The sequence below is a fragment of the Dendrobium catenatum genome, unplaced genomic scaffold (assembly GCF_001605985.2).
Source record: "Dendrobium catenatum unplaced genomic scaffold, ASM160598v2 fragScaff_scaffold_1117, whole genome shotgun sequence".
Taxonomy (NCBI): Eukaryota; Viridiplantae; Streptophyta; class Magnoliopsida; order Asparagales; family Orchidaceae; genus Dendrobium; species Dendrobium catenatum.
In genome coordinates this window covers 3,318,742-3,344,928 of record NW_021319579.1, presented here as the reverse complement: position 1 = coordinate 3,344,928, position 26,187 = coordinate 3,318,742, and the positions used below count along the sequence as shown (strand labels likewise).

The 26,187-nt window shown below is 32.5% G+C and overlaps 2 protein-coding genes across 3 annotated transcripts in view; both read left to right on the top strand.

Annotated features, from left to right (window-relative positions):
- Positions 1–8,882, top strand: part of LOC110103225 (UDP-N-acetylmuramoylalanine--D-glutamate ligase) — a 36,354-nt gene extending 27,472 nt beyond the window's left edge. For both annotated transcript variants that reach the window (XM_020831836.2, XM_028698662.1), the window contains 6 exons: positions 2,568–2,650; positions 2,740–2,956; positions 5,704–5,831; positions 7,225–7,299; positions 7,380–7,500; positions 8,549–8,882. In XM_020831836.2, the coding sequence (XP_020687495.1) occupies positions 2,568–2,650; positions 2,740–2,956; positions 5,704–5,831; positions 7,225–7,299; positions 7,380–7,500; positions 8,549–8,649 (725 nt within the window). In that variant the 3' untranslated portion in view covers positions 8,650–8,882. The remainder of the gene's footprint in view (positions 1–2,567; positions 2,651–2,739; positions 2,957–5,703; positions 5,832–7,224; positions 7,300–7,379; positions 7,501–8,548) is intronic.
- Positions 8,883–15,189: 6,307 nt separating this feature from the next.
- On the top strand, positions 15,190–25,486 carry LOC110103267 (protein ABHD18). The gene is made up of 6 exons (XM_020831908.2): positions 15,190–15,497; positions 21,364–21,817; positions 23,411–23,495; positions 23,608–23,777; positions 23,996–24,264; positions 25,187–25,486. The coding sequence occupies exons 2-6, from the start codon at positions 21,442–21,444 to the stop codon at positions 25,364–25,366; spliced, it is 1,080 nt and encodes a 359-aa protein (XP_020687567.1). The 5' UTR covers positions 15,190–15,497; positions 21,364–21,441; the 3' UTR covers positions 25,367–25,486.
- Positions 25,487–26,187: the final 701 nt, after the last annotated feature.

Sequence of the window (26,187 nt, the reverse complement as noted above, 5' to 3'; positions counted from 1 at the left end):
GGGCAAACTTTGATTCCATGACCACTAATCTTCAACAAATGAGCTTTCACTCTATAATATGATCCTTTGTATGTTGCATTACAAAAATTGCATTTGAATGCAATATTGCCTCCCCCTTCTAATGTTTTACCTATTTTTGTAACATAACTCCATAGAGGTTTGTTATCTTCAATATTGATTTATGATGGACCATCATCAGAACCAATTCCTACTCCACTAGAGCTCATTATCCTACAAAGGATTTATACAAATTAAAACATATGAATTTGAAACATGAAAAAATTTAAGTGGAAGTGTAGATATGTTGCGACTCTGCCGGGAGTCCAAGGGGACGCTGCCACCGTAATTTTGAAGTGCTGTTTATTTTTAAAGTTGTTTTTATGGGAAGATACCGAGCTGTACCGAGCATGTTTTAGCTTCTTGGTGCCGCTTGGTACCATTCGGTACCCCTCTATACCGAGCAATACCAAGCGGTACCGAGCTGTACCGAGCAATACCGAGTTACAATACCGAGCGATACTGAGTTCCAATACCGAGCGGTACCGAGTTCCAATACCGAGCAGTACTGAGTTCCAATACCGAGCGGTACCGAGTTACAATACCGAGCGATACCGAGTTCCAATACCAAGCGGTACCGAGTTCCAATACCGAGCAGTACTGAGTTCCAATGTCGCTCGGTACCGAGTAGTACCGAGCAATACCGAGTTACAGTACTGAGCGGTACCGAGTTCCAATACCGAGCGGTACCGAGTTCCAGTATTGCTCGGTATCGAGAGTACCGAGCAATACTGAGTTTCAGTACCGTTCGGTACCAAGCGGTACCGAGTTTCGATACCGAGCCTATGATTAAGAAAACGAACCTTCACTGCTTACGTTGCCTTTACTGTTCGCATTGTCGAGCCGCTCTGTCGACGAAGGATGATCCTATCGACTTTAATGCTCGCGTCGTCAAGCCTCTTTGTCGACAAGGATGATCCTGTTTGCTTCTATGCTCGCGTCATCGAGCTGCTCCTTCAACTATAACGAAAAAGATGAACACTTGTGTGGAAACGAAAAACCTAGCTCTTTGAAATGTTTCAGCCGCATAAATGAATATGGATATTGAGCGGAAACGGTGGAAAGCCGAAAAGAATAGGGTAAATTGCGGCTCAGTGTTTTTTTTTTTAATAGGACACGCGTATCCGATATGCGTCTCTAGTCAAATTTAAATAATATTTTAATTGGACACGGCAAAGCCGTATCCGACACGTATCCGTGCCGTATAGGAGGCGTATCCGTATCCGACACGTGTCCGATACAGCATGCCTCGTAAATAGGAGTATCCATGCAACATAGTTGGAGTAGCTCCCGTAGAAGATAAGATTAGAGAGAGTCGCCTTTCACATAAAACGGCGGCCTTCCAATGACTCGGTTAGGAGAGTAGAGGTATTAGATTTGACTTATTTTAAGAAAGGTAAAGGCATACCTAAAAAGACTTGGTTAGAAAATATTAGGAATGACATTTTTTATTAGATTTAAACGAGAATTTGACCTTTAATAGGACACAATGGAGAAAAATGATTCATGTAGCCGACCCCACGTAGTGGGATAAAGGCTTGTTGTTGTTGTTGTTGTTTCAAACACTAGTATCTTGCCAATTAGATTGTTCACACCCAGAAAGAATAACCACGAGGCTTCCTTGTATGGAGGAAAGCTATCTAGAAGGTAGAGGAGAACAAGGAACATTAAACTATGAGCTCAACAGTTACAACCTGTGCATCCATATACTTAGCCAACTCTAGAGCCAAAAGCCAGTGTTTCTACTTTAAATAAATTCAAAATTTTAAAACGGGTAAAAGGAACAGCTCTACCAGTGAATTGAAGCAATCGTCCAGGTCAACGGTGTCAAGCATTGATTCCTCAAAAGAAAGAATCTGAGACTCTATCCGCCAAAGAGCATAGAGTATTGGAAGTTGCCAAGGAGAAGGGGTTAATGAAAAAGAAATATCTTAAGCCACTTGCAATCGAGGCCAAGAGCAAATGTTTTGCATCTTAATATTACACGAGCAAAAAAAATCTCATTTCAACATGTTCTTTGAATCCAGCAATATTATATTTATTAATAAAAACAAATAATTTTGAGTTTCTGAGTCATAAAAGAAAGGAACATATTTTTCTTGTGTATAGTAGTTGCTTGAGTCACAAACTTGCAAGGAGGACCTTTTATTTAATCGTTTCCGCCAGACAATTTCAAGACAGCCAGTTGCCATTCTTTCTTGTTCATTTTATGAATTGGTACATCGTCTTATCTTTCCAATGTAAACAGCTTTCCTGGGCATCTTCTTGATGCGGCATCTTCTTGATGCTCTATATTTCTACTTCTCTGTCGACCACCAAGGGGAAAAAACATTAAAAATCTATTCTTGGGACTCATTTTTGAACAATAAAACTGCTTATTAACTTGAATTTAGGAATTGCTCTTATTCTATGCTTTATCTGGAAGCAAATGACATTATTTTTCATGTGTTCATAGTGGAATGCAAAATTCATTGTATAGTTGATGCTACACATATAAAATACATTATCAGGTAATCCATATTTGAACAAAGCTTTTTCCAAACATGCAAATGGCTGCCACCTTACTTGGATTGGCGATTTCCCTGGTATAAAGGTAACCTGAGTTTCTCTTGTGCAAACTACTAGTCTGTTTAATGTTTCTTCTGTATAGACTTGATATTGAATATCAACGTGTGATTGCAGATCGATATGGAAGCAAAAGTTGCAAAGCTTAAATTTCCTACTACAGACACAATTGCACATCTACAACTGAGTGATCTTAGAGCAACAGGCGCTCATAACTATACAAATGCTGCAGTGGCTGCTTTTTTAGTTCTTGGTTTGGGCGTTGGGGTAGACTATCATTCTATCAATTCCATTGTCAAAAGGTTGACCCTTTTACCACATAGAATACAAGTTGGTAAGTTCACCTTTCTATTGTTGGTGATTTTACATTTTTATGGTGCATTTTCCACCTAGGATAGGATGCATCGCTAGCTGTCAGAGTGTGAAACAGATTTAGAGTTTAGTTTTTGCAATCCAAGTTCCTTCTGGCATGTATTAAGTAGTTATCTTGGCTTGATTGAATATTGTGCTCTCGGTATCTCTTCTTTGAAATTACCACTCTATCTGTCTGCTCCTCGCTTAGAAACATAATTTTTTCTCTTTTTTATCCACTTTATACAAGTTAAAAATGTCAGGTTGTGGCGATTCAACCGCATTGGGATAAGATGCAAAGTGTCATGCTATAAAACTTTCTATTTGAATATTTAGAAAGCTATGGGACTAGATGAATCATTTACCCGTGAATAGATGGTTGAGGTCAAAAGATGTAAACCAACAATTAGGCTACTTATCCTAATAATTTATTATATGTTGTAGAAAAAGTGTGATAGTATGAACTAAAGAAATATTTTATTTGAAATAATTGTAATTTTTATGAATTCTTGTTTGTTACTATCATTATTATATGGAGGGCATCAAAAGCCAATGCAGAAGAATTCCTACGGTTGAGAACAGTGCGCCACAAAAAAAAAAAAAAAGAATAATCAATGATTTAACTTCAACTAAGTCTACATCCACAGAAGAGAATAGATGATATGATCCACTTATGAAGAAGCTAGCCTTTCCCAATTCTCATGTCACCCACATCCAAAAGAAGAAGAAGCAAAACCACATATGAATTAATTATCTTATTAAAAAGGTCTTCTTCTCGTTGCCTACCCTCTTGACGATGCCAATCCGACAAAAACTCTAGAACTAGGAGAGTGTGTTGGGAACAAGAGAGAGAGCTCAATTTCTCCGTCAAACCCTAGACAAGCACATTATGCATATAGATGCACACATTTCTCAAGAAGGCATGTTAAATGATGTGGATTGAAGAAGGGTAAGTGGATTCTCTAGGTATTCATCCATACCTACACATGCATGTAGATACAGATTATTAATTATATATGGTGCGTTAGATAGTTCTTAATGATATGTCATATTTACCCTAATCATTACTATAAATCTATGTAATTAATTAGTATACTTGTAAATATTTATCTTTTGGGAATGTATTATAGAGTCCTTGTTAGATTAGATGTAATTGCTGAAATCACTCAAACGTTATCTTGTATCATATTTATTCTTTCTAATATAATGAGAACCGACAATTTAATTTACATGGTAGCTAAGCTCATAATTTTAGTTTTTGTCTTCGCTTCATCTCAATAGCACTAATTCTCTAGCCAATGCCTCCTGTGTCTCGCCTTGCAAAAATCTTGGCCAATCTCTATATTGGTTGGTGAAGCAACACCTCATCTCGACAGCCTTGTATCTACATCCAAGAATATCCAGTGAAATGATTGTTTTGATCTCCATCATTGTTTTTGGTGATGATCGTCCTTCTCTCCATCTCTGACTCCTGAAAGATCCCATCTCGGCCTTCTTACATGAGTTAGTCTTTTTGCGCTTTGTCTCTCCCTCTTTGAATAACCTTATAGGAATGCTAAGCAAACATTTATTATTGATCATGATGTTTAAATTTGCTCTTACTTCTAAATGGTCCATCAATGATTATTTAAGCTCTATCAATCTTAGGCTATAATGCACGGTGCTCTTACTCCTTCATTTTGGCTTGTGGTTTATTGTGTTTTTAATCATAGACTAGTTCCTCGCATCTTCTTCGCAATATTGGACCATATCATGGATTGTCCTCTATATAATTTATTAATACTAGTGAATTACTTACTAACATTGTTGGAGACTTTAATTATTCTGTAAAAGATTTCCTCATACCTTCAAGCTTTCTATTTATCAATTCGAGGGAAAATATTGGTTAGAAATGTTTTAATGATATGCCAAAATTATACTTTTGTTAATTATGACTAAAAATGTGAAATTAATTAATGTAGCTATAAATATTTTTCTTTTAAAATATTATTATAATTACTAAAACATTATTTTGTATCATATCTATTTTTTATAGAATGAGGAGAACCCTTTAGGTGAGAGAAGTATTTTGATTTATAGCATGTGCATGAATCTCAAGGTGCTTCATATGGATTGATTAGGCAGCATCAATCTAGTTCAATTGATAAGATTTGATCATATAAAGGAAGATCCAAGATATCTAAATATTGAGTCTCACTATAACGATGATATCAAGCTCGGTTACAATCCCCGTTTGATTCGAACTTCATAACAAGTGATTTTGGGGATTGAGTGGTTCATGCGAGTTGTCGCTTCCCTGGGTTTGACACTTCGACAATGGTGGTGTAGGTTCAAGAGAAATTACATGGGTTGTTGATACGCGGTACTTGATCATACTTCTGTTTAAGGGAGATTGATGGCCGATGTGGAGAGCTTGAGGGAGAGATTTTTGAAGTATATAAGAGTGTATTGGATCTAGTCTCATATTAGATAGTCGAAAGTTTTGTTTGTATATAAAATTTATAAATACCCGGCAATTGGCCCTCATAGGTTTAAGCATTTTGGTTAAAAATGCATTGAGCCACTAGGTATTTGGTCCAATTTTGATCTCCTTTGGTTCACACTTCTAACATAAATAAATATTTTTTTTTTTTAATTTTCTTATTATAAAGTGTAACTATATATTCATGATTGTTTTAGTGTTGTATCCATATACATGCTTCCCTTAATCAACTTTGCTTGCTTTTGCAGTTTGTACTGATGCATGTGGCATAAGGTGGGTGGATGATAGCAAAGCCACAAACATTGAATCAACTTATACTGCATTGCTAAGTCTCAAAGATCAGAAGTCAATCGTCCTTCTTGGTGGTCTTGCAAAGGTTGATTTTTATCTATTGTACTATCGAGATGATGCTTGCTAATAATTACCATCAAAGGTTGTTTGGCTTTAGATTAAGGCTTTGTTTGGGACGGCTTTTTTACTGCTTCTTAAAGCAGCTTTTTAGTTTAAATTTTTTTTTTTATATTAGAAAGCTGCTTTAAGAAGCAGTAAGAAAGCTGTCCCAAACAAAACCTAAATTAATAATTTACCCTCATATCCCTTTAAGACGTGGTGCAACCCTGAAAGAGTTGTACCCTATGTTGCCTTACACTGTATTGTTGAGATGCTATTTCTGTGATTTGAACGGTTGAACACTTGAGCTCATGACCTCCTGACCATAGAAGAAGAAACCCAACCCGTGCTCTAAGTTGCCCTTTTAAAGAGTTGGTCCAAACCTTTTTTCGGCTATAAATGCCTTTTTGTTGGAAGGCTTATCATGAACATAAAGAAATGGATCAAGCTTCCTGAAAAATAGACCGCTTGGTTTATTTCTCTTTTAGCTTTTGAGCAGCTTAGGAATGATGTCTATGTTAATATAAAGCTATGAGGTGAAACCTTGGTTTAGAAGATCATATTCAATCAATATTTTAACGAGTTGTTTCATGTGCAGCAAGATTATGTTGGGTCGGTTCCTGAACTGACCCAGCCGGCCCTAATCTACAGGAGGCGGGTCAAATCCCCTCCTATGTGATTGCCGCCCAAGCGATGGGCCCCACATGGCTAATTAAGGGAGGTGGTTAGGTTAGGAGGGAAATGAATTTTGAATTCAAGTGAATGTAGGGAAATGAATTTTGAATTCAAGTGAATTAAGCTTTAAATAGGCATGAGAGGTTAGGGTTAGGATTTTTATGTTGGATTATTGTTTCTCCTAGAGTTCTCTTTGGTGATTTGGGCTCTAGATTCTTCGTCTAGAGATTGGGAGAGAACGATCATCCTCTCGAATTGAGGATCAATTGTATCTTGCCTTTATGTTTGCTTTGCTTTGATTTCCCTAATACAATTTACTATCTTGGGTTGATTTCGTTGGCGTTCTTGTGTTCTTTCTCGCTGTTTTTTACCAATTTATTGTTAGGTTTGCTTGCGAACTCAAGTATTTCGAATAGGATCACTTGCGAACTCGTGTATTTCCTATCGGATTACTAATTTCCCCTTATTTGCTTGTGTGGTTAAATGACTCTATTTATGCAATTTTATGTTTTTCATTGGACCTGAGCATTCTTTACCTATCATATGCCGATACTACCTCTAAAATAGAATGCTTCATGGACATTAGTAGGTTTCATAATCCATTTCTTACACGTAAGCAATCACCCAGCTTTTTCACCAACGGTAGAGTTTTTTGAGGCTTTGCACGATAACTAATTTTCTTTTATTGTGCGATTATCCCCCAGGTTCTAAATGGTGAAGACTCGAATGGGTTTGAACAACTCGTTGAACTTCTTCAGCACCGCAGAGCTGTCATAACCGTAAGCAATTGTTCTTTGTTCTCAATCATGAGGTTTTGTTCTACAAGCTGACAAATTTTAATTTTTAAATGTTTTTCTAGTTTGGATCGTCAGGAGAGATGATCTATAGAGCCTTATGCGATGGTGGCCTCAGCATCCCTTGCATCAGAGCTAAAAATCTGGAAGATGCTGTTAAGCATGCAAAGAGCATAGCAGTGAAAGGTATGCTTCTCTCAAAGGGCGAATTTTTCTTGATCTAAAAGCCCAAAACTGATTGCGGCTTCGGCTTTCTTACTGTTTCTTAAAGCAGCTTTCTAGTACAAAAATTTTTGCACTAAAAAGCTGCTTTAAGGCTTCGTTTGGGACGACTTTTTTATTGCTTTCTAAAACGGAGTTTTAGTTCAAAAATAAAAAAATATTGTATTAAAACTCTATTTTAGAAAGCATTAAAAAAGCCGTCCCAAACGAAGCCTAAGAAATAGTAAGAAAGCCATTCCAAATGAGAAGCCTGCATCTCACTTTCAAAAATAGGTTGAGTTTAGGTGCTTATTTGGTTGACATTATGGGAATTGAGTTCACATTCTTGAAACTTCTAAAAATATAAGAAATGACTTTTAATATTGATGACTTGAAATTCTCTGTAATTTTTTTTTCTTATAATAAGTTGAAATATTATTTTTGTTAAAGTAATAATAAAATAATGAAAAATTAATGTTAGTGTGGAGAAAAAGAAACTCTTCAACTCAAATAAACACAATAACTGAATCCTCAAGAAAAAAGTGTTTGCTAAGAAAAATCACCTGCAAATCACTTAAATGCAACCCACCTCCGGAATTGAGATCTGAATTACTTACAAGTTACAACCAAACAACTTATCAACAACTGTTTTTCACAATTCATTAAGGTTTCATTTGAGACAGCTTTCTTAATGTTTTCTAAAATATTTTCTTAGTTAAAAATTTTCTTGAATTTAAAAATTTTGCATTTGAAAGCTGCTTTAGAAAGCAATGAAAAAGCCGTTCAATGCTTCGTTTGGAATGATTTTTTTGCTGATTCTTAAAGCAGTTTTTAATAAAAAAATTTTAATTTTAGTATAAAAAATTATTTTAAAAATCAGTAAGAAAATAGTTCTAAACAAAGTAAAAAAAAAAAAAAATGTTCATTCATCTTAAAAAATGATGAAGCTGGCACAAATAGCTCAAATATGGCTCATGGCATTGATGATGATGATAATGCACTAATGTATTTCCATTCCTTGTCTATGATGCAGGAGATGTAATTCTTCTAAGTCCTGGCTGTGCTAGTTTTGATGAATTCAGAAACTTTGAGCACCGAGGACGAGCGTTTCAAGAGCTAGCACTCTCTTCTTAGGCATTCTGCAGCCTCCTTGTCGAATTTCGAAATCTTGAGAGAGTACTGTCACCCGGGTTTGGTAAAATTCTGTAAGGATTTGTATTTTTTAAAAAAAAATTTGATGGCTCTAAGCATAAAGCTCTAACCTTTTGTTTTCATAATCATTTCTCAAAATTAACAAAGGCATTTGTTTGGGCCAAAATAAAAAATTCTTAACTTTCACCTTATATTAAGGAATAACCTCATTGATATATTTTTATTATAGATCATGAAGCCGAGGAGATTTGGCTATGAAGTTCTCAATAAGCAAATCAATGATTAATTTTGCATAGATTGAGAAAAAGTTAACAAACTATGATTTCGTTTGGGATGAGTTTTTTAATGCTTTTTAAAACAGTTTTTTTAGTTAAAAAAATAATTTTTTTATTAAAAAGTTGTTTTAAGGAGTAATAATAAAGTCGTCCCAAACGAAACTTATATTTGATATGAGTCAATTGAACGCGGGTATCTAAGAACTTATGAAGCTCAATTTTATAAAGAGATTATCCTAATCTTTAATTGTTAATCATTAGCATTTTTGGTTGAGAGAGGATTTTCATGAAGTTAAAGAGAAGTTTATCATTTATCATTATGATATATATTAGTGGATAAGTTATTATATTTTTTATCATTATTTATGTTGTTTAAGAGTTTAAGAATATTAGGGTACATTAAAGTTGATTGAGATTCAACTTAAGCCTCATTTGGATCGGCTTTTTTGATGCTTCTTAAAATTTTTTTTTATAGTAAATTTTTATATAAGAAATTTGTTTTAAGAAGCAGCAAGAATGCATCCCCAATCAAATTCGTAGGATTCAATTGAGTCTGCTTTCTAAAATAATTTTTTAGTACTAAAAATTTGTTTAAAAAGTAGTAAGAAAATTGTCCTAAATGTAACCTAGTCGAAATCTAATGTAATTTATTTTGAGTGATCAAATATGTGATATAAATGAGCAGAGTTCTCTCTTTTTTAACAATAACATCCTCTAATTTCAAATGAATATAAAATATAGACATTAATGAACTCTATCTCTTAAAAATCAACGAGCAAAGATTGGAAAACTTTGGATGTTCTCTAAGTTTGTTTTACTTCCATATAAACTATTTTGCTTGAATATTAAAATTTTATGTGGGCATATAAATGTATAAATATAATCAATTTAATAAAAAAATTTGAATCATAATGATCTAAATTAAATTTGAGCTGAATAAATTGTATATCCATTTATGTGCTTTAATGCGCAAATCATTGAATATAAATTTATCATAATCAAAATTTGTGACGATACTTTAATACATTTTTTTATATTAATAAATATTAAATGTAAACTTGAACGCATATGTAAATATATGGACAATTAGATTTGTATTAAAACTCCGTTTTAGAAAGCAATAAAAAAGCCGTCCCAAACGAAGAGGTTGAACTGTTGAAGATTTTTTCCCGCTCGTTACCTTTTAAGGGTACACGTGACCTATTTCTCTTAGTTTGCCGTAAGCGAGAAATCTTTTGATTTTTTTTTATTTGAATGAATTTATAATTAAGAGATAAAATTAAAATTATTTTCTTAAAATTGATCTTTTATATAACATTTATATGAAAATGACAGTTGCTTATAATTACTTTTTAAAAAGTTGTTATAAATTTTGAAGATATTTATACTGAAAATTATAAAATATTATCATATATTAAAAATAAAAAATAATATATTATAATTTAATAATAATAATAATAATGTAGGAAAACATATATGACATATATCTAGGTGTGAAGATATTTTTTGTTATGAAGCATATGATTAATTTTATTTGTCATTATTTAAAAAAGTTTTGGTAAGTAAGAAAAATGTGATTTTATGTGTACCATAATACACTTAATTGATCAAATATCTCTCTTAGGATAAAATTTCTCGTGGCAATATAATGCATAGTCTTTAGCAATATCATACATACTTGAACAAGATATGTGCTAAAATATCTTTTTTTTTTTTCTAAGCACCATCATATCGTATTACAAACAATATTTTTCTTCAAACGAAAATATATTAGTGTTCACATTTTAAAGCTATATAAGTCTAAATGTAGTCATCAATCAGCAGTTATAAAATGAAGGAGGTAGTAGGACAACCCTAGGTTCGAGCAAAACGAGCAATTGTGAACAACATATTTAGTGCTTGATTTGTGTTTAAACAAGTTTCTAAGAAGCTCCTGAACAAGATTTGAATCATGTTTGAACGAGGCTCAAACTAGCACATTTTCACTTTCAGAATCTCGGATGTATAAGCATAATCGTATTGATTGGTTGATACTAGAGGATATTGATATGAAGATAACAGTAGAGATACTTGTAGAGGGAAAAAAATAAATGGATAATATGCATCCGTTAATGAATTAATTGAGGTATATTTTCACTATTTCTTTATCCTCCTGAAGAATCATTATTATTGCATTTATATTAGTCTGGTTCTAACTTCAACCGATTTCTATGATTTATCTTTATATATATGTAGGACTCTAAAAGCATAGAGGCATTGGTTCAGATTATGTTCGAATATTATTCAAACCTCGTTTAAACATGGTTCGAATTGTATTCGAACAAGGCTCATTTTCGAACATAGGATTCTCGTGTCATCTCCTTCATATTATATCAAAGACTTCTGAAATTTGAAGGGGCGATAATTGTATTTAGACTTATATAATGAAAAAAAAATTAACACTAACATTTCATTTGTTTGGTAGTGCTTGTGGTAATCAAATTTAGAATTCAACATAAGCTTTTTATAATTTCAACACTTTGTTTTTATCTTCTTTGATACAAAAGTTACCTTTTGAGATTGTATTGATTGTCAAGTAAATGTTGTTATAATATAGTTAAAGTGTTCATGCATTGTCATTGATTACTAATATTGAATTTCAGTATACGATATATACGGATTTTATGAGCATTTTGACTATAATATTATTGAATTTAATCATGTAAACTAGAACTTGTGATTATCTAAAGTTACAGGACATTATATAAATTTTTATGTCTTTGTATATTTGAGCATTTTGTTGCATTTCATACATGATATTGCCTTGTGCAGTGATAATGATATGATTGATAGTAGATAAGTGTGCCGTTTGCATAATCAAGGAAGACTGATTGTTAACATTAAAATATGGTTGATTGTTAAATATAATATCCTATCCAGGAGAGTGGGCCAACGAGCTTTCCCTTAAATGTGATGTTATCCAGGTTGTAGCTTGTAATAGATGACCGAACTATGAGAACAAGTAAAGAGTGATGACTCTTGATGATTATTGAAAGTCACATGCAATAATAATGATAAAAGATGAAATATAATGATAATAATATAATTATGTAATGAATACGGATGAAAATATCACATTAAAATTTGATGTCCTGCCTTGTTGAACTCAATATTGCATCATATATTGATAACGTTGACAAATGACATTGATAGATATAATAGCATATGAATGGATACATATACTGATTGTATAATATATAAGATAGATGAGACTGATGGCATTGACATTGACACATGTATACTTATGATTCGTTTATAGACTTACACATGGTTTTAGTACGAATAAGTTACTTTTTATTGTACTGATTTATTTTTTATATTGCTTTTATTGTCCTACTGAGAATACTATTATTGATTACTGATGCATTTAGTTTCATACAATATTGATTTACATATTTACGTGTAATGATTCCTACTTTTATTTATTGATCAAATTGAATTGTACTAGTGGTGACTGATCATTGATGAAATTAAATACTATTGATTTTATTAATTGAAATGAGCATGTATATTAATTCTTGAATTTTGCATTGAAATATTTAGTAAATTTGAGTTATTGTTGGGCTTTTTTGCTCTTATGTGGATTTTGTTGATTTCATGTTAAAAAAGTTGCCAAGATCATGAGTAGTAAGACTGATTGGGATCTTCATGTTCTTTTTAGATTTTATCCTACATTTTTTATATTCTTTTGTAGTCAGGATCTATTGATAGATTACTGATTGTACTGATCTCTTGGCTATTATGTATATGATTTTGGGTGAATGAATATAGTGAAATATTTTGATATATATAATTCTAGTTATTTATGCTGGATTGACTTATATCAATGATTTATAAATGCCCTTGTTCTTAATTAAGAAAAAATAGGCAAATCTTTCTAATTTGATATTGGAGAGAGATAACTTGGATGTAATAAAATATAATTATAATAGATACAATACAATCGCTTATACATTTGATAAGAACAAGTGCAATCACAATAATTATAAGACATCATAGTAGAACTTCGATAAGGAAAAGTACATTCACAATGGTTATGACATAATAAATTATCAAGTGTCCAAACCTCATGCATCAAGTGAGATTTTCATCTACTTAATAAGGAATGGCTTTGTTAAGTAGTCTCCACCAAAATAGATTAACTCTAGGATTTAACTTTGCTTTCTCAGTCCATTTCCAAACTGCTTCAGTTGTGTTATCTTGTGCCATTGCTTCAGATGCAATTGCTCAGATGCCTTCTAATTAATTTTTTTTTATTTAAATATAGTACTTAAGATACTCATATATATCACCTCCTATCATAAAAGTTGTAAAATTCTTAATTTGTATACCTCTTTTTTATCAAAGCTAGAATATATTTCAACTTTTTCAAGAAGATCAAATGCAACAAATTGTCTAACAACTTTATCTACACACCCCTAACATTACTACATTAGAACCATGTTTGAATCATTCTAGAACCTTATTCGAACAAGTTTGATCGTGGCTCGAACTTGTTTTGAACAATGTTTGAATGTGGTTAGAACTTGGGATGAATATGGTTCAGACATAGTTCGAACTTACTTCAAATATGATTCGAATTTAATTCAAACATGATTTGAAAATTTTTGAACATTTTATACCATTTACTTTATTGTTTATTGTATTTTAGGGTTTTGGATTAAGTGTATGAACATGATTCAAAACTCGTATTATAAGTTTACACCATGATCGATTTTTAAATCTAGGATTCTCTTTTAATTTCCTTACTATTATAACATACAATTATGACAATTAATGATTTCAATTCTAAATAACCAAAAGTACAACATAAATACCTTTAATAGAAGATAATACAAACACAAAGCATTTGCTTTGAAACTTTACTATAAATTGATCACAAGAGTTCTATGATTGTCAGTGGAAAAAAAATTGATCAATTAGATATAGTATGAGGAATAATAGATTCATTTCAATACAAAATAAATTTTCGAGCGTATTGCACAAATAAAATAAGCAATAAAGATATTTGACCAATTTGATATATTATGATGAATAATAAAATATAATTTCCCATAAGGATAATATAAGGACATTTAACAAAAAAATTTCCTACCCTATTTTTAGGAAAAAAAAAAACTTATGTAAGCATCCCTTCCTAGCATATTTCTCATCCAAATTTCATTTAAATTATGATATATGGTATTGCAAAGCTTCAATCACTTGCTTTATTAATTCATCTTTGACTTAGGTGTCATTTGATTTGTTGATATTGGTGGAGCTTTATTTTTCATTTTTCATTTTTATATTATTATTAATTTTTTTAACATTGCGGTTGTCATGTACCAAGTTCTGGATGAGAAAAATGGAGGATTGTGTTAGGTATCGACTGCCAGCATAAAATTTATCGAATAATATGACATGAATCCTTTAATACATTGTGTTAATGTTAGGAAGTTTCCTGGAAGCGATGCGTTGTATAATTTGAATACAACTACAAGTGTGCAAGGGTCGTTGCATCGATGTCTGGCTGTAGTGTTAAATAGGCAATGGTTCCCACATCATTCTTCACATGAAAGGGAAAAAAAGAGGAAAAAATGAGAAGTGAGAACTTTCGATTATTCTCTTGCATTTTACAGCCATCATCGACGACCACGACCAACTATTGCCATTGATAATCACCATCACCACTGATGACTGGCTTAAAAAATCATCACTTTCTTCAAAGTATTTAAAAGATCACCCTACTATTGGGTATATTTGTTCGCCTATGGACATCAATTTTTTAAAATCTTTACTGGAAAAATTAAGTCTTGTTGTTGGGCTTAGATCGTCCATATATGAACATTTGATCTTTGTACTTTTCCCTTATTCATGGGAATATTTGTATCACTTACTATATAGTGAATTTTGCAACTGGGCTAGGCCCCGTAGTTTTTTATTTTTACAGATTTTTCACATAAAAATATTATCTTACCTTATTATTTTTATATATTTGTAATGAATATTTATGCATCATTGAGAAATAAAATATAAATTCTACCGACTTAAATTTTCTAGCACATGATAACTCTCATTTTATGAAACAACCCCATATAATAAAGTTATGAACATTAATTTAAAAATAATTAAAACTTTTTAAGAAATTTATATAAAATTTAAAAAATTCTAATTATATTTTAAAATATCCTTAAAATACTGACACAAATATTTTCTCCTTTCAGTTATATATGCCCACACTCTCGCGCAGTCGCACCCACAGTTTTCTCCCACAGATTTGATCTGTAAGTTTCCAATTTTACTCGGCGCTCCTCCGGTTGGATGGTGCAATGTTCTTCACTGGGCCAGGAGAGCTCCTAGGATGTCTCGCCCGATGTCTCGATTCCCTTCCTAGTTTTTTTTTCTCCCGGATTAGATCTTTTCATTTTGTTCTCCCGCTGATTTCTGCATGAAAGCTGGGATCTTTCTGCAGCCTTTGACTTCGGCTAGTGTCTTCATCGAATGGAGGAGATCTTTGTTGTCCTGGTGTGGATCCGAGTAAGCAATTATGAGCTGATTTCATCGCCACTGCATTTGTATTGAGAATTTTTAGGGATGTGTTTTTTTTAATGGATTTTATGCTTAAGCCCAAGAAACATTCCTCTCTTGCATTTTAATAAAATATTTTTGTGTTTCTTGTTGATAAAATTGAACCTTCCGGTTAAATGCTGTTCGAAAGCGCAGATCTTAGTGGATTTGATGGAGCATTCTGTTAAATTGGTTCTATTATAGTTGTTTTTGAGCTATTACTATATCCTTAGTTGATCCAATACTCATGCTTTTCTCCAGTAGGATTGGGCAATCTTATTCGTTTTTCCCTGTTCTGCTCTGGGCTTACAAATAATTATTAAAAAAAAACTCAGTAAATGATATCCTCCATAAAATTAGCTCAGTATGTGAAACTTTTTTTTTTGAACTATAAGAGAATTCTTGGGGACTGTTTGGCTACAAGTAGTATGATTTAGTATATCCTGTAAATGTAGACTTAGTAAATCTTAAGAGGATTAAAACATGAAAATTCTTTGGCATCACAATAATTAAATCTTCTTAAATACTAATAAACTGTTCGGCTATCTGCTTTATGATTTATGATTTGTAAGAGAAAATACTTGAATCCATTAAATCACATGAATGGTGGAATTTAGCAAATCAGGGCTGCAGAGGAATTTAACAAAACAATTGAAAATAAAGTCCCAAAAAATATGTATGGCAGGATTTGAGTGAAATCTTGCTTAAATCCTACTTTGAATAGGATACCAACCCTTTGATTTTTGAAAGGCAGTAACGTTTTTCCTGTAAAAGGGAATTGTTTTAAACTTTTTTATTGTTGCATGCAAAAGAAAAATATGTCTTTCAAAAAACTAAGAACCATCTTGTTGTTTAAGAATATGTTGTATATCATAAGCTAATTGGTAAGGACATCTTGAGTTAAATTGTCTTTTAACATAATAATATTTCTCAGGCTATTTAAGTGAAACATCATAGTTCCACCTTCAATGGGAATTTATAAGTTGACCCCCAAAATTATTTGTTTCAGAGGTCTTTGACCTGCTTGAACAATTGATTTTCCTTGATGGGCTGCCCAATTTTGGCAACCACCAACATTTCTTATCTCTAAATTGTTTCATTTTCATTTTATAAATGATTTAAACACATTCAGCTTTAATGTCAAACTCAGCAAAAAACTGTCATCTCTAATGACTATTGTCTATTCATGTGGGTAAGGGATTGGGTTTAAGCATGTTCACAACCAACCAGACAATCGAGTGGTATTGTCCCTTGCCCTCTAGATAGGACAGAGCTTTATGGCTCAAACATAAGGAAGGTTTTAAGATAGTGCTTTGATTTATCTATCTAGTTCTTTTTTGTTGAACTTACAATTGTCTGAATGGCATCAAAACTCTTTACTATTCTTTGAATTTTCCTATGAATATTTATATTTTTATATTACACAACAATAATTGCTTTGAGTGCATTAAAAAAAGGGTTTATTCATTTATGTTGAAGTTATTAAAGATATATACATAATAAAGTAGTGATTATTCCAAAGTAGTTGTGAAGCGATTTAAGACTTTCCAATCATAGTATAATTACATCAACAACTACAACAACATCAAGCCTTTATCCCACTGTGGGGTCGGCTACATGAATCATTTTTCTCCATTGTATCCTATTAAAAGTCAAATTCTCATTTTAATCTAATAAAGAAATGTTATTTCTAATATTTTATAACCAAGACTTTTTACGTCTACCTCTACCCTTCTAACATAGGCCAAATCTAATACATCTACTCTCATAAGAGGGTCATCGGAAGGCCGCCATTTTATATGACCAAACCATCTAAGGCGACTCTCTCTAATCTTATCTGACACTGGAACTACTCCAACATTTTCACGAATATGCTTGTTATTAAATTTGTATTATTTTGTATTGATAACAAAGCTACTCATAAAGGATATTCAAAGTGAGATACTTCAGTGTATGCAATCAATATATGACATAGTTCCACTTTTGTTGAAATAAGAAAAAAATTAGAAAAAATTGTTGTCATTTTTTTGAGCTAGAGACTTAGGATTTGTAGAGTTACAGTATAATATATGACATAATTTTGGCCGGTGAGTTTCATAGTTGTTCATCAATATTGGTAGATGATCAAGTAATACTTTTTGTGCTATGTTTAAGCATGTTAGATCTAAGGTTAAAATTGTGTATTGCCTCAAGATCATTATTCATTAACATAATATCTTGGATAGCAAAGTTAAATTTTATAAAAATATAATTAGATTGATTTTTTTTGTTTGGATCCGAGTGTTAGGTGATTAAGTAGTTAGTGTTAACTTAATTTAGTGTGTTAGAAATGAAAATGTTTACATAGATTTATAGTAAATGTTGAAAAGATAGAATGAAAAATGATTATATTAGAGGACAACATAAGCAGGCCAATTATAGATAAGATTCTGTAAAATGAACTTAACTGTTTTGAGCATATATATAATATTGAATAGATGCACGAATAAGATAGATTGATAAAAGGAATAATCCTATGATAACGTGGTTAATTAGTTGTTGCGTAATAATATTTGAAATTACCACCCATGTAATACTTATTAGAAATGCTAGGAGAATGACGATTCATTAAACCACCAGCAAATTGTTGGATAAGGTTAATGACGGTGATGACATGTTTTTACATTCACCATTACTATTGGTTACCAATATTTTTAAAGATGAGTCAAATGCTTTTCTAGGCATTTGTGTGGGGCTATAACACCTTGCACACCTCTCTGGCAAGCACCATTACTAAAGCATGCTTACATAAGCGCCTTGCTTTTAGATGTTGGGCATTGAGGTGAGCGTCTCACCCTGATTTTAGAGATGGGTGTTTTGAAGATAAGTTTCTTATTATAATTTGATATAAAATGATATGAGAAGAGTAAAATTGGAGAAATCAGCATAAAACCTTAAAACAATTTGATCAAATGAAGGTGCCATAGTGCAAAATCTTCAAGTTCTACAGTTGTAAATCTTAAGATTGAATAGGGTATATCTAACAACATAAAGGAAGAGATGGAGGGCTATAGATGACAATGGAAGAAAGCATGGATGATTCGGTGATGTCAAAAATTGAATGGATAGATGTTGCAAACTTAAATACTTAAACTATACCCATTTAAAAAAATCTAATTAGTTGGATTTTTTAACTTGAAAATTTATTATTCTGCCCAACATAATTGAATGTAATGAGTATCATTTTATACTCTTCAAAAATTTTTCTCATAAGTAAGATCCAATTATAGAAAATATACTTTTTTTTAATTCCCTATTTCTCTCAAGCATCCATCGATGTTTTCACCTAATAATTCAGACATTAGCTAGCTATATTATCTTGAGAGTGTTTGGATATTTGAAAAACACTGCCGAGAACATAGTTAGAATGTTCTTGGTAAATTTTTAATTCTTTTCCGTTGTCTTTGTCCTTTTACATAGTTGTGTTGAGCATATTCTTTTCTTAGTGCCTTTTTTTTTTTGGGAATGTTAAATTATATATTTCCGATTATGCATTACAATAAAAGCAACTTATATTGTATGGTAGGCATTTAACATCATGGAGGGTTTTTTTTTTAGTGAAAAGTGTTTAATGTGCATGAGAAAGCGAATATTATGTGGCAAAAAGTAGCTAGTAATATTAAAATTATTGCAAAAGATGTGCTTGGAGTTTCAAAAGGAAAAGCTCATAATAATAAAAATAGTTAGTGGTGGAATTAAAATGTGCAAGAAAAGATAAAAAATAAAAAGTTTTATTATAATAATTGGTTTAGATGTAAAAATAGAAAAATTGAGAAATATATAAAGAGGCTCGGAAGGTGTCTAAGAAAGCAATCTGCGATTCAAATATTTTAGCTTTTAATGATTTATATAATATATTAGATTCTAAAGTGGACGAAAGATATATGTATAACATAGCCAAACAAAGATATAGGAGTAGTAAAGATTTAGTTCAAGTGAAGTGTATTTAGGATAAAGATCAAAAAGTATTTTTTTAGAAGAGGATATTCAACAAAGGTGGATGAGATATTTTGCTAAGCTTTTCAATGAAGATTGTGAGAATACGATTGACTTTAGTGACCTTAGCACTCTAAATGAAATAGTGATTTTTATTTTTATTGGCATATTAGTAAAATTGAAGTTAGAAAGTCTTTAAAAAAATGAAGTGTGAAAAAACTAGTAGACCTGATGATATTCCAATAGAGGTGTGGAAATGCTTAGGAGATGAAATAATTTCTTGGCTTACTAAACTTTTTAATATTATTTTGAAGACTAAAAAAATATGTTAGATTAGTGGAGAATGAATATGTTTATTCATATTTTTAAGAATAAAGGTGATGCAAAAGATTGTGCTAATTAAGGAGGAATTAAGTTCATGTGTCATACTTTAAAACTTTTGGAGAGAGTTATAAAGCATAGGTTATGACGTGATACTAATGTTATTCAAAATCAATTTGAATTCATGACGAATAGATCTACTATGGAAGCTATTCATTTATTGAGAGAGTTGATGGAGAAGTTTAGGAGAATAAGGAGGATCTACATATGATATTTATTGATTTAGAGAAAGCATATGATAAAGTTCCAAGAGAAGTGCTATGGAGAATTCTAGAAAAGAAATGGATTAATAATGCTTATATTCAAGTTATTAGGTATATGTATGTAGGAGCTATTACTTATGTTCAAACATAAGGTGGTTTGACCAAGTATTTTCCTATTTCAGTTGGATTGCCTCAAGGATCCACCTTAAGCCCTTATCTTTTTGTTCTAGTCATGGATGTTCGCGCTAGCAATTTGCAAGAGGATGTACCTTAGTTTATGCTTTTTGCTGATGATATTCTTCTTGTTGATAAGGCTAGAGAGGGAGTTGAAGGTAAACTCGAATTATGGAGGTCAACCTTAGAGTCTAAAGGTTTTTGTTTGAGTAGATCTAAAACCGAATACATGGAGTGTAATTTTAGTATTAATAGATCTAGTGGGGGTTTGTGACTTTGAGCGATCAAGCCATTAATCAGTGTACTTGTTTTAGATATCTTGGGTCTATTGTTCAGAGCGATGACGAGATAGAAGAGGATATTATTAGTAGAATTCAAGTTGGATGGTTGAATTGGAGGAATGCTTCGGGGTTGTTGTGTGATAGGGAAGTTCCACTCAAACTTAAGGGAAAATTTTATAAGATGGTAGTGTGACCTGCAATGCCTTATGGCGCAGAATGTTGGCCATTAAAAGAGAAGCATAATATTAAGTTAAGTATTGCTGAGATGAGGATGCTCAGGTGGATGAGTGGATTTACTTTTAGAGATAGGATACGAAATGAGCATATTCGTGAAAATTTTGTAGTAGTTCCAGTGTTAGATAAGATTAGAGAGAGTCACCTTAGATGGTTTGGTCATGTAAAACAACAGCCTTCTGATGATCCTATTAGGAGAGCATATGTATTAGATTTGACCTATGTTAAGAAAGGTAGAGGTAGACCTAAAAAGACTAGGTTAGAAAATATTACAAATGATCTTTCTTTATTAGATTTAAATGAGAATTTGACTCTTAACAGAGCATAATGGAGAAAATGATTCATGTAGCTGACCCCACGTAGTGGAATAAAGGCTTGATGTTGTTGTTGTTGTTGTTGTTGTGAAAAGTGTGCTATCCTTATACTATGATCTTTGTTGAATGCAGTGTAACTTCCATTTTTGTTTATGTTTACTTGAACTTGAAATTTATTTCTCCTCTTTGGGTTCTTAACTCTTTCTCATCTTTGAGCTTACTTGAACTAAAAGAAATTTTTTTCTTTATTTTTTTTCTATTTTGTTAATGCCAGGTGATTTCATGCTTATGAGATGGTAATTATTAATCTATTCTGTAAGTTGTTGCATTCGGGAATTTCCATTTAAATCAGATGGTGTCTATAAATGTGGGGGTTCTCCATTATGTGTTGGATCACATTTATGGGGCGTGCATGCATCGTACCAAATTAAGCACTCCTTTTTTCTCGAGGGGATGGGGAGGAACCAAACTTGAGCTTTTTGAGAGCATGTTGAAGCAGCTCTTTCCAGGGTCTGTCAGCCAAAATTGGCCACCTAACATGGTTCAGCCAATTTGGAAACAATTATGGGAGTCAAAAAATGCTTGTCTTAAAGAGGGAATTTTCCGGACTCCGTGTGATGAGCAACTTATAAATGCTTTGCCCCCAGAAAGCCATATAGCTCGGATTGCTCTCCTAACACCGAAGTCCGTACCACCACATAAAATGGCCTGCGTAGTTCACTTAGCAGGTGATTTTATGTTCTCGTACTTCTTTTTTGTTTGAAGAAGTGCTGTGGATGCTTCTATATGGTAGAATTGTTGGAATTCTTGGCTGAAAGAAAGTAATACTGATTTTAAGCATTAGTTTAATCTTGGCTGAGATAAAATCAGTTTTATGTTTTTTATTTTTTTTTATTTCAAAAATAAATAAAGAAAGAATAAAAACAAAAATGATCCCATGGACACTTCGGCTTGGTTTGGGACTGCTTCTTAAAATAGCTTTAATTTTTGTATTAAAAGTTGTTTTAAGTAGTAAAAAAACCGTCCCAAACAAGGCCTTAGTTAATTTCCTTCATTTCATTAATATGTTTTTTCATGTTTAATTGCATGCGGAATGCAGTTACTATTGTAACTGTGTATGCCTACCAACAAGTCATATTACTCAGTGTTCTTCATTTTACTGACATTTGATCAACTTATATATGTAAACAAGACCATTTCTATTTGAGACAACTTTAATGTTGATTATAATCTTTAAGTTCATTGGATTCTAATTCAGAATTAATGCCATGATGCAATCAGCTTGACCAATTACGACAAGGCTAGTATGGATTGGTATTGTGAGAAAAAATCTTAGTTGTATTTGAGAGAGTAACCTTTGTAAAGCTTATAAAATGCATTTTTTGTATTGTTTTGGCATGTACTTAGAAGTTGTTCTATTTTGATTTGTTTAAAGAGATTTAGGTTTCGTTTGGGACGAATTTCTTACTATTTCTTAAAGCAGCTTTCTAGTACAACAAATAAATTTTTTTTATGAAAAAGCTGATTTAAGAAGCAGTAAAAAAGCCATCCCAAACGAAGCCTTAATGTCGTATAACGCTGAATAAGGATGAATGGAGAATAAGGATTCATAGATCTTGACCCTAAATAATCAAGATAAGGCTAATAATGATGATATCGTGGATGATTTTTTTTTGGCTCGTACAATAGTTAGCAATGATAAACCATTAAAGTGGGTTTGATCGAATTAATGTAAAAGCAATAAAGACAAGCATAAACCGAAGGTGCATGGTAGAAGTCGCGCAAATGATTTAGTCACATTAACTAGAGTTAGCTAAACGTGCAAAACTAAATGAAAAAAATGATGAAGAATGGTTTATAAAGCTATCACCAAATAGTTGAGATAAGAATAATGATGATAACCGGACAATTACCATATCCTATCAGTTACAATAGCATCTAACTCATTTAAACTTTATAACCATCATGAATAGATTACTGGGGTATCCAAATCTGTTTGTTTAGCCAGTTGCTTAAATCATCAACATAAGAGACAATCATTGCTTTGTGTTCTTTTTGCCAATGATTAGAGGTTCATATAGCATTCCTCTTGAGCCTTCCTAAGATATGGCAAGTAATCCCTGGCTGTAAGGAAAGGGGAGTAGCTTGTGATTTCTAGGTAATAAAATGGATCCCATACCTTTTGCCATTGCAACTATCTGATGAGATGTCTGACGATAAAGAAAAGATGAAGATCTGATGATTTCATTATGGGTTTTCTGCTCCTGTTTATCTAAATGTTTCTTTGATAACTTATCCCTATCAAACTATTTTTTATATAGGCACAGGGGATCATACTTACGAGCGAAGATTGCGTCTTGGAGGTCCTTTACTTAAGGAAAATATAGCAACAATGGTGCTTGAGAGGTGAGATAATTTCTATATGATTATTTTACAGAATTTACTGGATTTGAAAATGCGATTATAAATCAAACCTGTTGTAAATGTTGATTTATAATCTCAAGCAAACCTGCTGCAGCCCTTTTTATGGAAATCGGCGACCAAAACTGCAGCGGGGAGCAAAACTTCTTTGTGTCAGTGATTTGTTATTGCTGGGAAGAGCCACTATTGAGGAAGCTAGGAGTCTTTTACACTGGTTAGATGTGGAGGGAGGTTTTGGCAAAATGGGAATATGTGGACTTAGCATGGGTAAGTTGAGAAGCTACCACAGATTTGAAGAACTCTCAGATTGAGACCTGCTGATATTTCTTTAATAGACTAGTTAAATTGAACCGTTAGAAGGTTTATGATTTTATTGTTTCTCTCTAGTGTATTTTCCTTTTTTTTACCCTTCTGCATTACTGAGAACATATTAATGTGTGCATAAAATCCCAAAATTATTTTCTAACAAACCAAAAACAATTTAGGGGGTGTACATGCTGCGATGGTTGGATCTCTCCATCCAACTCCGATAGCTACATTGCCATTTCTCGCCCCACATTCTGCTGTGGTGGCTTTCTGTGAAGGAGTTTTGAAGCACGCAACTGCTTGGGATGCATTGAGAGAAGATGCAGAGAAGGCAGGAATGACTCTCGAAGAAGTTCGAGAACGGCTCCGAATGGTATTGTCATTGACGGATGTTACACGTTTCCCAATTCCCAAGAGCCCTGAGTCTGTCATACTTGTTGCTGCCACTGTAAGTGTTTAACATACCCATAATTCTCAAAAAAAAAAAAAAATTTCTTCTTTCTGGTTTTTATATTACCCTCACACTACTTGAACCTTACGTGGCGTGCCAAAGTAGATAAAAACCATCTCATCTTCATGCTTTCATAAGCTATAATAAGAAGAGTTGCTGAAATTGGGAGAAATTATTAGGTTCGGACACCGGACAGAGAGAATCATCCGGGTTTCTCTATCTACAATAAAAACGCAGTTACAGTAGCAGCTGCGCTTTGACTGTGTTTTTACTGTAGACAGAGAAATCCGGATGATTCTCTCTGTCCGGTATCCGAACCTAATAATTTGCTATAAATTGGAAGCCTAGTAAATTGAATGATATTTATTTTATTAGGAAATCAAATTGAAACCATGTATCCGGGAAATTATTCTGTGCGGACTCCGAATGTAGAGGATCATCCGGATGCTGCATATGGACTGCGTATGAATTGAATATGGACCGTGTATTTGGAGATATGCAACAAATACTAAGTTAATCATTAGTTATGAGTATTTACAGAGTATTTAGTGAGTATTTTCTGCATATATACAAATACGCAGTAAATATGCAGTACATACGCAGTCCATGCGCAACATCTGGATGATGCTCTACGTTCGCAGTCCGCACAGAATAATTTCTCGTATGCGATGGTTTACTTCTTTAGAAGAACTGCAATGCTTAGTATTTATGGTTGATTTTCATAAAGGCCCCAACTTTCTAAACCTATATCTATATGCAGAGGTATGAACTTGTCTTTTAGCTTCTAACCTTAGCAGCTACTATTTTTTTTTTTCTGAAACATAAAAATCTCAACTTTATCAACTTTCTGACTGTTGTGATACATACTGTGGCATATTGATCAAATGAAATTTCCTTTAACAAGCTTTTTTAACTTCAGAATGATGGATATATTCCCAAGGACTCGGTTCTGGAGCTTCAGAAGGCATGGCCGGGCTCAGAAGTTAGGTGGGTAACTGGTGGCCATGTCTCCTCTTTCATCATCCATTTTGATTCGTTTCGCAGAGCCATTGTTGATGCTCTCAACAGATTACCCTGGAGAGAGCCACATATATTATAAATAATTTGTTTTGAACTATATAAACTTGATATTTTTTTCCTATTACGACCATTTAATCTCAAACCGGGCTACCATTTGTTCTCAATTGCTGTTTTCTTATTTATGAGAAACTTCTCCTGATTCATGTGAAAGACTGCATGAATTTGCCGTTTTCTTATTTGAGAAACTTCTCCTTATTTATGAGAAGCTTTCATTTCTTTTTCTCTTTTATTTTATCTTCAGCTTTAATGTGTTTTCTAATAAAATCTATTGGTGATAGCTTCTCTATCGCATGGCTTAGGATGTAAAGCTATTTTATTTTGAAGCAAGGGAGACACTTGGTTGAAGGGATGTTTTTTTTTTTTTTAAAACCAATGTTGAAGATACTTAGTTCAAAACTTTTATCATGTTTCAGTTCCAATTATGAAAGCTTAAGGAATTGATAATTTGGCCTATAGTCTACTAAACTATCACAGATAAAATTGATGAAATAAATATAAATTTAGATTTTTTATTTGTAAAGTGCATAGCTTAAGGCTTTGTTTGGGACGACTTTCTTTCTGCTTCTTAAAGCAGTTTTTTAGTACAAAAAATTAATTTTTTGTACTAAGAAGTTGTTGTAAGAAGCGACAAGAAAGCCGTTTCAAACAAAACTTAAGGATTCGTTTGTGATAGTTTTCGTATTATTTTTTAAAATATCTATCTAGTACAAAAATTGAATTTTTGGTACTCGAAAGTTATTTTAGAAGCAGTAAAAAAATAGTTCAAAATGAAGCTTAAGTTAGCTATGATGATTATCCTGGTCGTTTGAAAAATTGGGAGGTTGGAAGTAAAAGGGAAAT

Bases quoted from the DNA above. Each gene is read 5' to 3' on its own strand.
- LOC110103267 (XM_020831908.2), top strand. From the start codon at position 21,442: ATGGTGTCTATAAATGTGGGGGTTCTCCATTATGTGTTGGATCACATT. The intron at 21,818-23,410 runs GTGATTTTATGT...TTTTTTATATAG, and splicing joins CTGCGTAGTTCACTTAGCAG to GCACAGGGGATCATACTTAC. The intron at 23,778-23,995 runs GTAAGTTGAGAA...AAAACAATTTAG, and splicing joins AATATGTGGACTTAGCATGG to GGGGTGTACATGCTGCGATG.